The sequence below is a fragment of the Lineus longissimus genome, chromosome 7 (assembly GCF_910592395.1).
Source record: "Lineus longissimus chromosome 7, tnLinLong1.2, whole genome shotgun sequence".
Taxonomy (NCBI): domain Eukaryota; kingdom Metazoa; phylum Nemertea; class Pilidiophora; order Heteronemertea; family Lineidae; genus Lineus; species Lineus longissimus.
This window is the reverse complement of record NC_088314.1, coordinates 11,725,329-11,738,899: the sequence shown is the minus strand read 5'-3', so window position 1 is coordinate 11,738,899 and position 13,571 is coordinate 11,725,329. Positions and strand designations below refer to the sequence as shown.

The 13,571-nt window shown below is 42.2% G+C and overlaps 1 protein-coding gene across 4 annotated transcripts in view; it reads left to right on the top strand.

The window, feature by feature from the left end:
• Positions 1-13,571, top strand: part of LOC135490654 (NADH dehydrogenase [ubiquinone] 1 alpha subcomplex assembly factor 3-like) — a 177,221-nt gene that overhangs the window by 49,076 nt on the left and 114,574 nt on the right. For all 4 annotated transcript variants that reach the window (XM_064775963.1, XM_064775964.1, XM_064775965.1 and 1 more), the window contains exon 3: positions 8,854-8,920. In XM_064775963.1, coding sequence (XP_064632033.1) covers positions 8,854-8,920 — 67 coding nt within the window. The remainder of the gene's footprint in view (positions 1-8,853; positions 8,921-13,571) is intronic.

The following is a 13,571-nucleotide window of genomic DNA, read 5'->3' as shown; positions in this document are numbered from 1 at the left end:
AGGTTAATTTAAAGGGAAGGGCCCGCCAAAAAATGGGGAGTTTTGGACGGCCCGGTCAAAACCTTAGGCGGGAATAAGGTTTCATTGATAAATATAAGGAGTTTCAAGGACCCCAAAACACTTGCAAGGTTTAAGAAATACTGGTCTGTCATTGGTTTACGTTTTCTTATCATCAACATACTCTCATCTTGAAAAATAAGACAATATTTATGACCAATGCGACCAATTTTTACATTCATTTTACAACATTATCGTTAACGGGCCCCTTGCAGATTCGTAAGGTACTACATGTAATTGGATGTTTTGCGACAAACTGCCTAGTCTAGTTTCTTCGCTTGCGGATAGACGAATAAGTTACACTGCCGTTCCTTACTGTTGGAATCGAAGGAGAGAGGATAGGCCTACTATATTCATCTGATGTTGCTAAGTTCTTTTTTGGAGTCTTCAAGGCCTAGCCTTCCGCTGCCAAATACAGTAGGCTATCCCGATGAAAACTGTTGCGCCCAGGTACGTGTAACGTTACTCATGAAAGCATACATCACATACACGGCGTTTTGTCTATATCATGTTCGTATCGTAATCAGTCCTCTTTCTAAGGTTATTTGGTTTCCATGGTTTCCACGTCCCCACCCGACTCAAAGTCCATATATATGTACTACTATTCTTTGCATTCTCCATCTTTTCTTTGCTAAAACATCACTTCTATTACTATTGACGATGTAACATGTCCTAACTGCATTCCGCTATCATCACCGACTTTATTTATATACCAGAAGATTGGCCTCTGTGTAGCCGATTATGTAACCCATAGTGGAAACAGCTGACAGTACCCAGGGGATCCACGTGCTGCTTGCGAATTTTCAACTCGTAGTAAACAAAAAGTTATAAAGTTATGTAAATAAGCTTCCTTATATGGAACTAGTGACGTCACACAGTAGTTTGTAATTTCGCTACAGATGTCACTACTGCTCTCGGTTGTAAGACGACTCAATCTCTTTAATGTTATTTTCAATCCACGATTGCAGGTCACCTGATTTTCGAGATTTCGCGGGAAATGAAACACATCGCGTAATGCCGTTTCATTTGCTTGCAGCGCCGTCTGTATTCTGGATGAAAAACTACGCTGTCTATCGTTGAAGTCGACGGCTAAATGAGGTTTCGCGGTAATTTGGGTCGCGTACACACACTTTTGATAATTAGATCCATTCTAAATTGGTGTAGAAAAAGGTTTTCTCTCTGAAAAACGCTAAAAAATGAATATAAGCTCTCATTCGCCGCCGGAATCGAGTGTAGAACTGACCCGGAACGACGAGGCTTTAGGAATGATTTCAATTAGGGTTTTAAAGCAAATCCACATTGAACGGGTGACTTGTTTTGACTACTGACTGTGATTACTAAGACCAACACTCAGCAGGCCCCCACCTCCTTCAGGGGGGGGAGGCTAAATCTCCAGCCCCAATAAAATAGAGATCCGGCCTGATTTTCCTCCGTCAGCTTGTGTAGGGGTCATGGTTTGGGGGCATTAACGTGAAACATGTTCTCCCAGGAGGAAATTATTCCTGGGGGTCAGGACTGAGGGGGGAGTAGGAGGGGGTCCCGACGGGAATCATTCACTTTGGATGGACGTGACAGCGTGACTAGAGACAGACTCCTGTTGCCAAATGGGGACAACTTCTTCGGCTTATTCACAAGGGGCCTCCACTATGGTCACTCTCGGACCACTTATTCTCCTGCGGTGGCTTGTCTTAAATCTTTGGTGAAGTCACTTGCAATCTAATCCTGGTATCCAATGGTATGCCTAATGATGACAAGGTTAAATACAACATTACAAAACATTTCTCATTTACTTCAATTGTTTTTATTGACTAAAATAAACTATGGAATTTTCAAAAATCACAGAATGTTATCAAAATAAAATTAGAAAAAGAATATAAACAAATAATACCAGGGCACTTTGCCCCCCCCCCCCCCGCCCACCACCACTCAGTCAAAATATGTAGCAGCTCAGAGAGTAATCATCTCCCGAGATATCTTACAGTAATGGTTTGAACATGAAGGAAACTTCCAAAATAAGTGCTTATCAGTAGCGAACCATAGTAATACATGTAATTGAATCATCAAAAACGAATACCAGGGTACTTTGCCCTCAATGTCAGCTTGAAATGTTACTGTACTATGCTAGTACTTTGCTTTGGCATCGTCTCAGGACAGTGATTGATCCGATGCTTCTGAGATTTGCACCTGCTGCAGTGTGGTGATTTGACTTGTTTCACGCCAAGTCCTTTGTCTTCTAGAATGTCAAGTCTGTTACACTTCTGGAAAATCTGCTGGAGAGCTTCTAAGCCCCTGTGACTTGAACCACGGAAATATGATTTGGTCAGAACATCATTTAGCTTTTCACATCCCTGTTGGGTAAACTTGCGCAGACTACCATGCAAGGACAACATTTCTGGTAAATGCGCTGCAAAAATATGCATGTAGGGAGTGATATCTTTTGCTTGGCGAATGATCAGATACATTTCCAACCATGCTTTTGTTCTGGCCCTGATTGACTGAACTAACAATGGGGTGATTGAGTTCTCCTCACCAGTTACATCTTTGTATATAGCATAAAAGCTATTCCAGAGATTTTGAACCACTTGGATTTTGTCGGGAGATAGAAATGGCAAGATCTTTGCAACATCAATCACCTTGTGCAAAGCATGATACTCTGGCCCTCTAAGACTTTTGGCTTTTAATCCAGGATTGTTGCTTTTCTGCACATAGAATGAGAAGGAGATGCCATGTTCGTTCATGTAATTTTCTAAATTGATCATGTGGTCACCTTTTTCACTAGGAGATTTCTTAGGGTTTTCCACTGCATCTTGAAACTTGACCTGATCAACAATGTAATCAAATAGCTGATCTGAAATTCTCAAGAACGTGTGCAGAGGGTCAACAACTATCCTGGCTACAGGAATCCATGGGAAGAGGGGCTCCTCTTTCATGCAGAAACGCTTCTTCCCCTTTGCCTGAAGACACTGCCTCATTTCTTCCATTGTCCTACAACCTTTGGTCGGATCTTTGATTGACCATTCTCGTTCAGCAACACTGTTGTTTGGGGCATTTGCACCAAATGCAAGGGAAGTTGCAAGATGGTGCTTGTAGCCCACATACACACGTCAGAAACTTATAGTCTCCACAGAGATATTGATCTAACAAGTATGTGGTGCCATTTACCATAATAGAGTCCTTGTTTGCTAGGCTTGGGAGACTAGAAGTCAATGCAGTCTTGAGATTCTGGTAGGTTTCCTTCCCATGGTAGAGGAGAATAGGAAAGTTGCCAGTAGCTGCCATACAGCGTTGTTCTTGCAGCACTGTGAAACCAAAGTTGACTACATTGACATTTCGGCCAAATGGAGAGCCATCTCCATTTAGCTTAATGCCAATGCGGTCACCCTCAAAGCCTGCTTGACACAACCCTCGGATTCTTTCAGACACTTTGGATCGAAATCCTGACACACCAAATCAATGCCATTTGTTGTCAATGCTGACATATCTAATGAAGCATTCAGCCCCTGTTTTTCACTTCTGATATGATGAAGACGAGATAGATACCGGTGAGTCATTGCCAATGCATGATATGCTTGCTCACAAATATTATGCCTGTCTAAGGTCATCAAAGTTTTGTTCACTTCCTCCTTCCTTGCCAATTCAGAGTTTTCTTTCATTTCCTTCTCTTCAAGAATTTCAATAATCAAGCCTTCATCAGATGGTGTTGCATTTTCAGGCAAATATGAGAAAGTGACAGATGAAGGTACAAGACGCAGGGCTTTTGCAAAACTTAACTTGCTTCTACAAGTTACCATTAGTTTCTTCTTTAGGCGCCATTTTTGTGCACGAGAGTATGATTTGAGTCCCTTGTTAATTTTTGATTCGAGAAGGAGTTGTTTTGCTCTGAATTGGTCAAGGGCAGAGATATCAGTTTTGAGCTTTTTGTTTTCAAGAAGATGTACCCTCGTTGTTTCTTTTTGGTTATCTAATTCTTCCAACAAGTTGCTGTGTCGAACAGTGTATGGTACATGCCATTGCCAGTAGAGCTTACCAGAATGAAGTTTTTTTTCAAAGTTAATCTTTGTTTGACCGCCTTTTCGGCAGGTTTCTTTGTAACCTTTTCGAATCTTGTGAAGACAATTTTTCAGGTTTGCCATAGTCTGTTCTGATTGTTTAATGTCAATGCACTTGTCTTTGGAGATGGCCACGAGAATTTCTACAACTGTCGTCTTTGTCAATGGCGCTTTCACAGCATCTTTCTGGATGAGCTGCTCAAGTATGAAAGACCTGAAATGGAAAGTGCAATTAAGTTGCTTGCAGACTGACATTTTAATCCAATGTTGACGACAACATATTTGTATGGAATATCAGAAAAACACCCTATTTTCTTTCATACTGTGAGAGGGGTTGTTGTAGTAAATTTGCTGCAAAGTGAAAATTTCCAGTTACCAGTACATATAGCAGTGCCTTTATGCTTCCAACTATAGCTGAAGCAAGACCTGCGCCTTTCATCTCTTCTACTGTGTAGGGTTGAAGGTGCTGAGGAGATGCAAAATACTATTATGTCTGACTCTGAGGTTTTTAAAATTCATTCATAACTTACTTTTTAATGCGCACCGCGCCTTCTTTCATTGGTGTAGGATGCTGACTGTTGGAGATCATTCTTATTACCAAGCTTCTTTACGAAGGAGACATGCAATCTCAATTGTCGTTTGATATTGTCCTTTCGATCGTAGGGGTAGCCAGCGTTTCCAATTCCTTGGTAAAATCGTCTTGAGATACATCTCAGTGTTTGCAACCACATCGGAAGTGTTGGTAATACGATACTTGCATGGTCACCATGATTGTTCATAATTCGCGTTTCCCAATACTGGCCGAAGAAATTGTCCATACAACGGAAGTTCTTTACCGTGTACAGCAATCCCCTCTGTTCACGTTGTGGAAGCGTTCTAAGTTTGTGCTTGGGAAATACCCTTCCGAACTGGGCTGTCGTTATCGGTAGCGAAAATTGGACCTTTCTAATGCCTTGTCTTCCGATAGTTAAACATTTCTGGAAAAGTTCAAGTAGTTCTTGGATGAATGTCGTGTCCTCTGTCCTCGAAAAAATAGACTTGACTGCATCTGCTGACACCCACTGGTCCCACTTTCCACTATAGCCTGTGTAGTGGACGAAATACCTGGAAATATAAGAAAGACAATTCATGATGTATATGCACTAGACTTCAGGTCGGAGTCATTCTATGCAGATCTTCATGTAGGATACTGCTAAAAATCATGCATCTCTTGCCAGTGTTTTTAATGTGGGCAGTTTCCAGTACTCTTTGGGAGGGAGCAGATGTCTTGGGTAGGAGTTGTCCCAGGGTAAATAGTATCTTGGAAAGCATCTGACTGGGCAATGAATAATTGTCCTCAGTGTGAGCGGGGGGGGGGGGGGGGGGGGAGCAAATACCGGTAGGCCTAGGCTACTGTTCCCCAATACTGTGAGGCAGCTTTGTGTCCTGCTGGCTGAGGAGTGAAACATCATTGACATATACATGACATAGGGCCAATTTAATTATTGTACATACATGATCGAGGCTGACATGTCTGCCTTTGTAGCCTGTGCGTACATTGGTTGTATGGATGGTATGTAGTATACACACGACAGTGAGTTGACACACCCGATGTGGGGGCACGATCACACGCACCTAGCTAGTATTTCAGTTGCAACTTACTTGTCTGTGTCGAAGTCGTAGTCGTTAACCTCGCAAGGCCAATACGGTCCTTTCTGTTTTCTTCTGGTCTTGATTCTGTTTGTAGTTTCATCACACGCACCGCAGTTTTTAGCGATTCGGGAAGGCCTTGGCCTGGGGCGCAAATTGTAGAAACACATGATGATGACTTTCCCGCCTGTACGCCGTGGTTGACGACTGTCGCAAAAAAGTTCAATCCGTATTGATTAATTGCATGTTCCGTAATTTATCAATGTTAAACCCTAATTTCACCCCAAGACTACTTGGAATAATTTCATATTCTACTCTAAAGTGTCCTACTGACCAAAATTGCGACATTGTTAAAAACAAATGACACACGTTGACGTCATTGGCGGGAAATTTGAATGAAACATCTGGGCCTCGTATTACGCGATATGATTGTAAACAAACGCATGTGTGCAGTTCAAATGTAAACATAAATGTATTTTTGGTACTTTTGGTTGCTGGACTTGGGTTTTCCCGCAGTTAGGAGCTGGGGTCAAATTGGTGGTCTATTGTGCTGTTTTAGTCAGAGGTAGCCCTTGATTATGAAGGGATTTTCAAATAAGGTGACCATGGTCTTTTTATGTGCTCAGCTCACCACAGCTTTCAATACTTGAGATGTATCTGAAGAGGCGCGCGGAACCTGACATAGCCTTACCAAGGAGCTGCTCACGGTGCTGAACTTCTAGCGTGCCTGTCGACTAAGTGCCTTTTTGGCCGAGACATTGCTACATGTAGGAGGAGCACGCATTTTAAATTTATAGTAGTGATAGTACAGTTGGTTCGAGCCATTTGGAAGCCAACATTTGAAGGCCTATCTGGGTTCTCCTTCTTCTCCGTATATGAAGGGGCATATTGCTGACTAAGGAACAAGGCATATTGACATTGCCTCATCATCTCTATGGGACCAATTGATATACTTTTATATGCACGCATACATCATGCCATTTCAGGGTCCGAGTCTGTGGACAATTGGTTTGATTAATTTGTCTCTTCAATATTGCTCCTTTATTGCATTAGATTTTCATCGCAATTCAATCTATTCAAGATATAGCCAATTTGAACCTGTCTGCACCAAGGATAGATTGGTTCCAGATTGACTCACTAGGGATACGCAGTAGAGCACAATGTCATGTCAAAGATTCCAACCTTACCGTAAATAGTGATACCTATCAGAAATACAATAAATCAGTAGGTTACAGTATCTAAAGTTGGTTCCGAGGACGGCAACACCAGCCAGTAAGGATTACGGGGTTAATTATTGATTTTTTAATTCATGCCACATAGGCAGTCGCTAGCGACCACCTGGCGAACGAGTGGGTTAAACGGTGAGCACAATGGCCCCTGGCCGTTTAATTTTTACAAAGTTCGATTTTTTTCTCATTCTTACATGATGATGTAGTCTACTATCAATGAGTCATTGCCAGCAGTCTCCGTAGGCAAAGTGGTGTTGTGCATGCTGTGGAACTGTGGTGACACGAAACTAACCAACCACTCAACCATCAGATTGACAGGTTTGGGATATAAGATGCTGAATCATATGCTGATTTGTCCTTTATGTTTTGGTCTTGTTTTACCGTATTATTCAAGTTGATTGAATAAAGAAGCCTTAAAATTGAAAATGCATCTCTGAATTTTTATTCATTATAATGATAGAAAATAAAGCTTACCTATTAAACCATATGGGTGCACCTACAGAGTACGCTGTTGCCTTTTAAAAAGCTGAAAACGGGCAGCTACAGCTTATTCCGTATGTTATTTGAATCATCCACCACAATGGGGAATCAATTATCACTGTGCAGCCGTGAAGAATGACCAATAAGCATGATTTCTCGCCATTGTGTGCTATTTAGTCTTTTCGTTGGATTATTTTTGGTTTTTGTAGGGTTTCTGTGGGAGGGACCAGAACAGCTATGGGGGATGCTACGGAAATATGAATTATAAGATCCAGTACAGGGAATGGGGCAAGTTTATGACTTTATTTCATAGTATATCATCTCTAGTTTCAATCCAGAGTACTACAGTAAGTATTGGTCAATGTTCTTGGTCGTGAGGGGTCGTTTGGCTGGCCGACCCCCCCCCCCCCCGGGCCCTTTTTGGAGAATAAGTCTCTTTCTAGTGGGTAAACTCTGTTTCTTTCTCAATATCAAATTGGGAATATTTAGATAACATTATAAGCTTTCAGAAAATGTATACTTTATTGGGTCTACCTTGGTTTATTGTATTGTTATTATTGTTTTTCTGAATTGGTTGCCACTACCTGAAATGCGTTGTCCCGTTCAGGGTTTAGGAATATTAAGTGCTTGTCTCCATATGGGTTAAACCTAAATTTTTATGGAAGGTTCTCCTAGTGAGGATACATCACATATCATACAGGTTTTTGATTTAACCGTATTTCGGTCAGATCTGATTCTCAACTTGGCCGCCAGGGGGGCCAAAACTAAAAAATGTAAAAAGTGCAATATCTCACATATTAGTGACTTGTTTTCAATGATATTTTTATGAAAAGTACTCCGAGCAATGGATAAATCACATATCCAACAAGTTTTTGATTGGACCTAATTTTCAAGGTCACAGAGGTCAAAAGATGTGAATTGGCCATTTGAGTGTAACTATGTCACGTTTCTTAACCGCTAAAGCTATTAACTTGAAATTTTGTACACATGTCTCCCTATTACATGTAACCTATGATACCGAGTTTCGGTTGGATCTTATTCTCCACTTGGCCATCAGGAGGCCAAAACAAAAAAGGTTAAAAGTGCAATATCTCGCTTATTAGTGACTTGTTTTTGATGATATTTTTATGGTAGGTACTCCAAGCAAGGAAACGTCACATATCCTAGGATGAATTTCTAACCACCAAATATCTATACGTTGAGCACAATGGCCCCTTGCCATTTAATTTATGCATATCACCCGTTGCATTGAATTTGTATTGCAATTTACTTCAATTAGCCCTTGCAATTCATCGCGGTAGCCCAATTCGAACTGTTTGCTAGACAGGTAATTTACTAATTTAAACGAAAACTGTTTGTATGTCAAAAACAACGAAGGCTGTCGTTTAATGCTATTTTTTTTGTTTCAGATCAAAGATCCTGGGGATATCACTTCCGACTCCTTAGAACTGTTCACGCTTTTAGAGCCGAAATTAGGTAGGTTTGTGCCCATGCTCTCTCCTTCAGTATAAAACTTGCCTCTGAATTTTTGACGATTCAAAGACCGGGTCATGACGTCTAGTTGCGCATTTGCATTCTGCGCATGGAATTGGCCAAGGAACCAGGCTATATTTCAGCATACCCACTGTGACCAGTCTAAAGATGGAAGATTGACTTTGCAACACGGTAATTGACCGATTTTCTGCTAAAAAGAAGTCAAGTAGGCAATATTATCACTAGTTCTTTTCAGTGGGTAGTCATAAGGTCTTTAGGGACTGACTACTTTCGGAAATTAGTTCTTGAAAATTTTGCCAAAATTCTGTGAAAACGATATTAGAAGTGCACGCTCTGTTCGTGATGTATTTTGAAGTGGAGATTTCCCACAGTATGTGCAGTGAATCGGCATGATTCTGTTTGCATTTGAGTTTTTAGTACTACGATTCTTACATGAGTCAAAAGTAGACATTCCAAGGAACACAAAAATGTTACTCCCATAAAAATTGATTCAAAATTGACGGAGCTACGGCATTCTGTTCGGCAATTGGTAGCGTTGATAAAATACATTGCAAATGCATGCTTAATGGATGCCAAATGGCACACTTTAAAAAGCGCTCATTGGACAACGTAGGGAATCACCAAAAGTGACGTAATCGCTCGTCTAAATAAAAATGAAATGGCCAGGGCCATTGTGCTCACCTCATGTGGAGGAAAGATGGATAAAGAGCATGGTATTGTGTCATGTAGTGTTAGGTTTGATGTAGGTCCAAGCAATTACAATTTCCCCATAATGGCCAATTTACATAACATTCGACCTCTGTGACCTTGAAAAGTAGGTCAAATCAAAGAAGACCCGGGTGACACATTGAATGGTTGTTAGAATTAGATGTACCTATGATATAAAATTGGTGCCAATCGGGCAAGTCATTACTAGGAATAATGGCATTTTGAAGAATTTAGGATTTGGCCCCCTCCCTGGAGGCCAAACGGCAAATCAGATCGCACCAAACTTCGGTACCTGAGATCATCTGACCAAGGGGTACATGTGTACTTAATTTGTGATCAATAGTCATTGCAGTTAAGAAACGTGCCATAGTTACGGCCTGACGGCGAATTTATGCAATTTGACCTCTGTGACCTTGACAAGAAGGTCAAATTAAAAACCTGTGTGACATATACTGTATGGTGGTTAGATGTACCCATGATATCAAATTGGTGGCAATCGGGCAAGAAGTTAAGGAATAATCACATTTTTAAGGTTTTTGGATTTTGCCCCCTGGTGGTCAAGTGGTGAATCATATTGGACCAAACTTCGGTCCCTGAGATCACCTGACTAAGGGGTAAATGTGTACCAAATTTGGTATCATTTTTTGCATGAAATGATAGTTCGAGAGCTCTCATCGACGTATTCAGCATTGACGGAAAGTAGGTCCAGATTTGGCAACACGCCAGCTGTCTCACATGTTCCTCCTGGAGTCACCAGGTGCTACAGCCAACACTGTACAATCACTTTCCATCTTGACGTCTTGTAATAATCTTTGCCAAATCAGTGATTCTTATATAATTTACTCCATGATTGCAATCAGCCTTTGTTAAATTCCAATCACCTGCAGGTCAGGTCAATCTTTTACCAATAAAGTTAATTTTCTTAAGCGCCTCTTTATCATACTTCTTCACATACAGGGCATCCCAAACACTTTGCTAAATCCACTAACCCCCCATTTCAAGTTGGTATTGCACCAGACCCAAGCTCAATGGTACACTGATCATGTAAGTGTCCAAATACCTTTTCAGGACATACTAGTATGAGGACATCAATTTTGATACCAGAAGGAAAACCAATCCTGTCCGTGTGTCACTGTGACATAGATCCTGGCTCTATTGGAAATGTCGTATTCGCACTGCATTACTTCATGTGATGTCACTTACATCTTTCACAGTTGACAAATTGAAGCATCTATGGTTATTGTAACTATATAATCCTTGCCAAATCTATCTAAAAGTATCAGTAAAACTGCTAAACTATGAATTGTATCTGCTTACTCAGCTGAGCGCCAGGCCCTTGGGCCTCTTGTAACAGTAAGTTACACACGATCTTGGCCTCCAATTGCCCATTGTGCGTGTGCGCATGGTTGTCATCTTGACTGAAAGTAAAATGGGGTGCCCAAATTAGGGTGGAAAAATGCAGGGGGTAATGATCGGCATGTAATTGAGAGGCCTGGCCATCAGAGATCACCTGCTGCTACAGTCAATCAGAAGCCACTTGATACTACAGCCACTCTGAGATCACCCACTGCAGCTACAGTCACGCAGAAGCCACTTGATGCTACAGCCACTCTGAGATCATCCGCTGCAGCTACAGTTACTCAGAAGCCACTTGATGCTACAGCCACTCAGATCACCCGCTGCAGCTACAGCCAATCAGAAGCCACTCAATGCTACAGACACTCTGAGATCACCCGCTGCAGCTACAGTCACTCAGAAGCCACTTGATACTACAGCCACTCTGAGATCACCCACTGCAGCTACAGTCACTCAGAAGCCACTTGATGCTACAGCCACTCTGAGATCACCCGCTGTTGCTACAGTTACTCAGCAGCCACTTGATGCTACAGCCACTCTGAGATCACCCGCTGTAGCTACAGTTACTCAGCAGCCACTTGATGCTACAGCCACTCTGAGATCACCCGCTGCAGCTACAGTTACTCAGAAGCCACTTGATGCTACAGCCGCTCAGATCACCCGCTGCAGCTACAGCCACTCAGAAGCCACTCAATGCTACAGACACTCTGAGATCACCCGCTGCAGCTACAGTTACTCAGAAGCCACTCGATGCTACAGCCACTCGGAGATCACCCGCTGCAGCTACAGTTACTCAGAAGCCACTTGATGCTACAGCCGCTCTGAGATCACCCGCTGCAGTTGCATTCACTCAGAAACCACTCGATGCTACAGACACTCTGAGATCACCCGCTGCAGCTACAGTCACTCAGAAGCCACTTGATGCTACAGCCACTCTGAGATCACCCGATGCTACAACCGCCCAGGGACCGCTTGATGCTACAGCCACGCAGAGACCAACCTAGCAAGCCAATGCAAGTAACAACGTGCAGGGATGCAACTGCAGCGTGGTGGTCTCTGAACCTAAATCTGGACCAGGTCTGCAAAAGGCCCGAAGCTCTATATACTGCAGACAATACAGGAAGACGCAAGGTAACGGGGTAGTGACGTCACTGACAGATGATTATGAAACCATAAATGAGGATTCCCTCAGCTTTATCATGCCACACCAAGATCTGCCTCAGTACAGTGACGGTGAAGACGCAGTACAAGTACGGTCCTTTCACCCAAACCCAGAAATGGAGGAAGAAAAGGTGCTAGAGGCCAGAGAGAGGCTGCTGAACAAAATTTAACAAGCAAGAACTGGACCTGACTGAGACATCAATGCAAAATGCCTCGCTCAAAGCCCGGGTTAACAAACTCAAAGAAAAGATCAAAATGCAAGATGACCTGACTCACCATCTGCAAGCACAGGTACTGAGTCATAGTGGCCCTGGAACTTCAGAAACCTGCCAATGTCTCCCAACAGCTACCCATGGGATCTACAACTATGATACTGCTATCTATCCTCACCTGGCAACAGAGAAAACAGCAGGATACTGCCCCTGTGCACTTCCAGAGCTTGCTAATTAGATGCCAGTCGTGCGTTCGACAGAATTGAATATACCAGGCTGTTCACTTTGTTAGTAAAAAAGAAATGTTGTCCATTGATTGCGAAGTTCTTGGCAACGCTGTACATGTGTCAGTATGTTCAAGTGAAATGGAAGGACACTCTCAGTAGGGTAATCAATGTAAAAAATGGTATAAAGCAGGGCGGAGTGATGTCCCCTATTTTATTTTGCATTTATTCGGATGAAATGCTTCTGGACTTGAAAAAGTCGGGTTTCGGATGTTATATCGCCCAATTTTTTGTAGGGGCATTGGCGTATGCTGATGATGTAGTTCTATTGTGCCCCACCAGACATGGCATGCAGCAAATGCTTAAGATTTGCGATAGATTTTCCGAGGTGTATAGACTATTGTTCAATGTCATTAAAACAAACTTCCTATTGTTTGGAACAGAAGCAGCCAATGCATTTATAAGATGGCAAAACAACCGAATTTTGGCAGAAGATAGAGCAAATCACCTTGGCCATATCATAGGCCCCCACACCGAGCAGACACTTATTAACGAAGCTATTAGAAACACGATTGCCCGAACTAACGCATTGGTCTCCGCATTTGGTCATTGCGACATTGATGTAAAATATCGCCTGTTCAAAACATATGTCATGTGTTTATACGGCAGCGTGCTCTGGGACTTTTCTTCTAGGCACATGTGTAGATTGCTTACAACCTGGAGGAAATGTAGAAGGAAACTATTTAAATTACCATATAGGACTCACTCAAATTTGTTGCCTACTATATGCCAGGATAACAAACCGGAGTTTCAGTTGTACAGCAGGTTCTTAAAATTCCTTAAGACTGCTCTGAGAAGCAATAACGAATTGGGTGAAATTTCTGCAAAATTAGTTTTTGACGGGAGTACTTCCTCTGTCGGGGGAAACATCATTGTACTTTGTGAGAGGATAGGGACAACCTAATTAGAAGG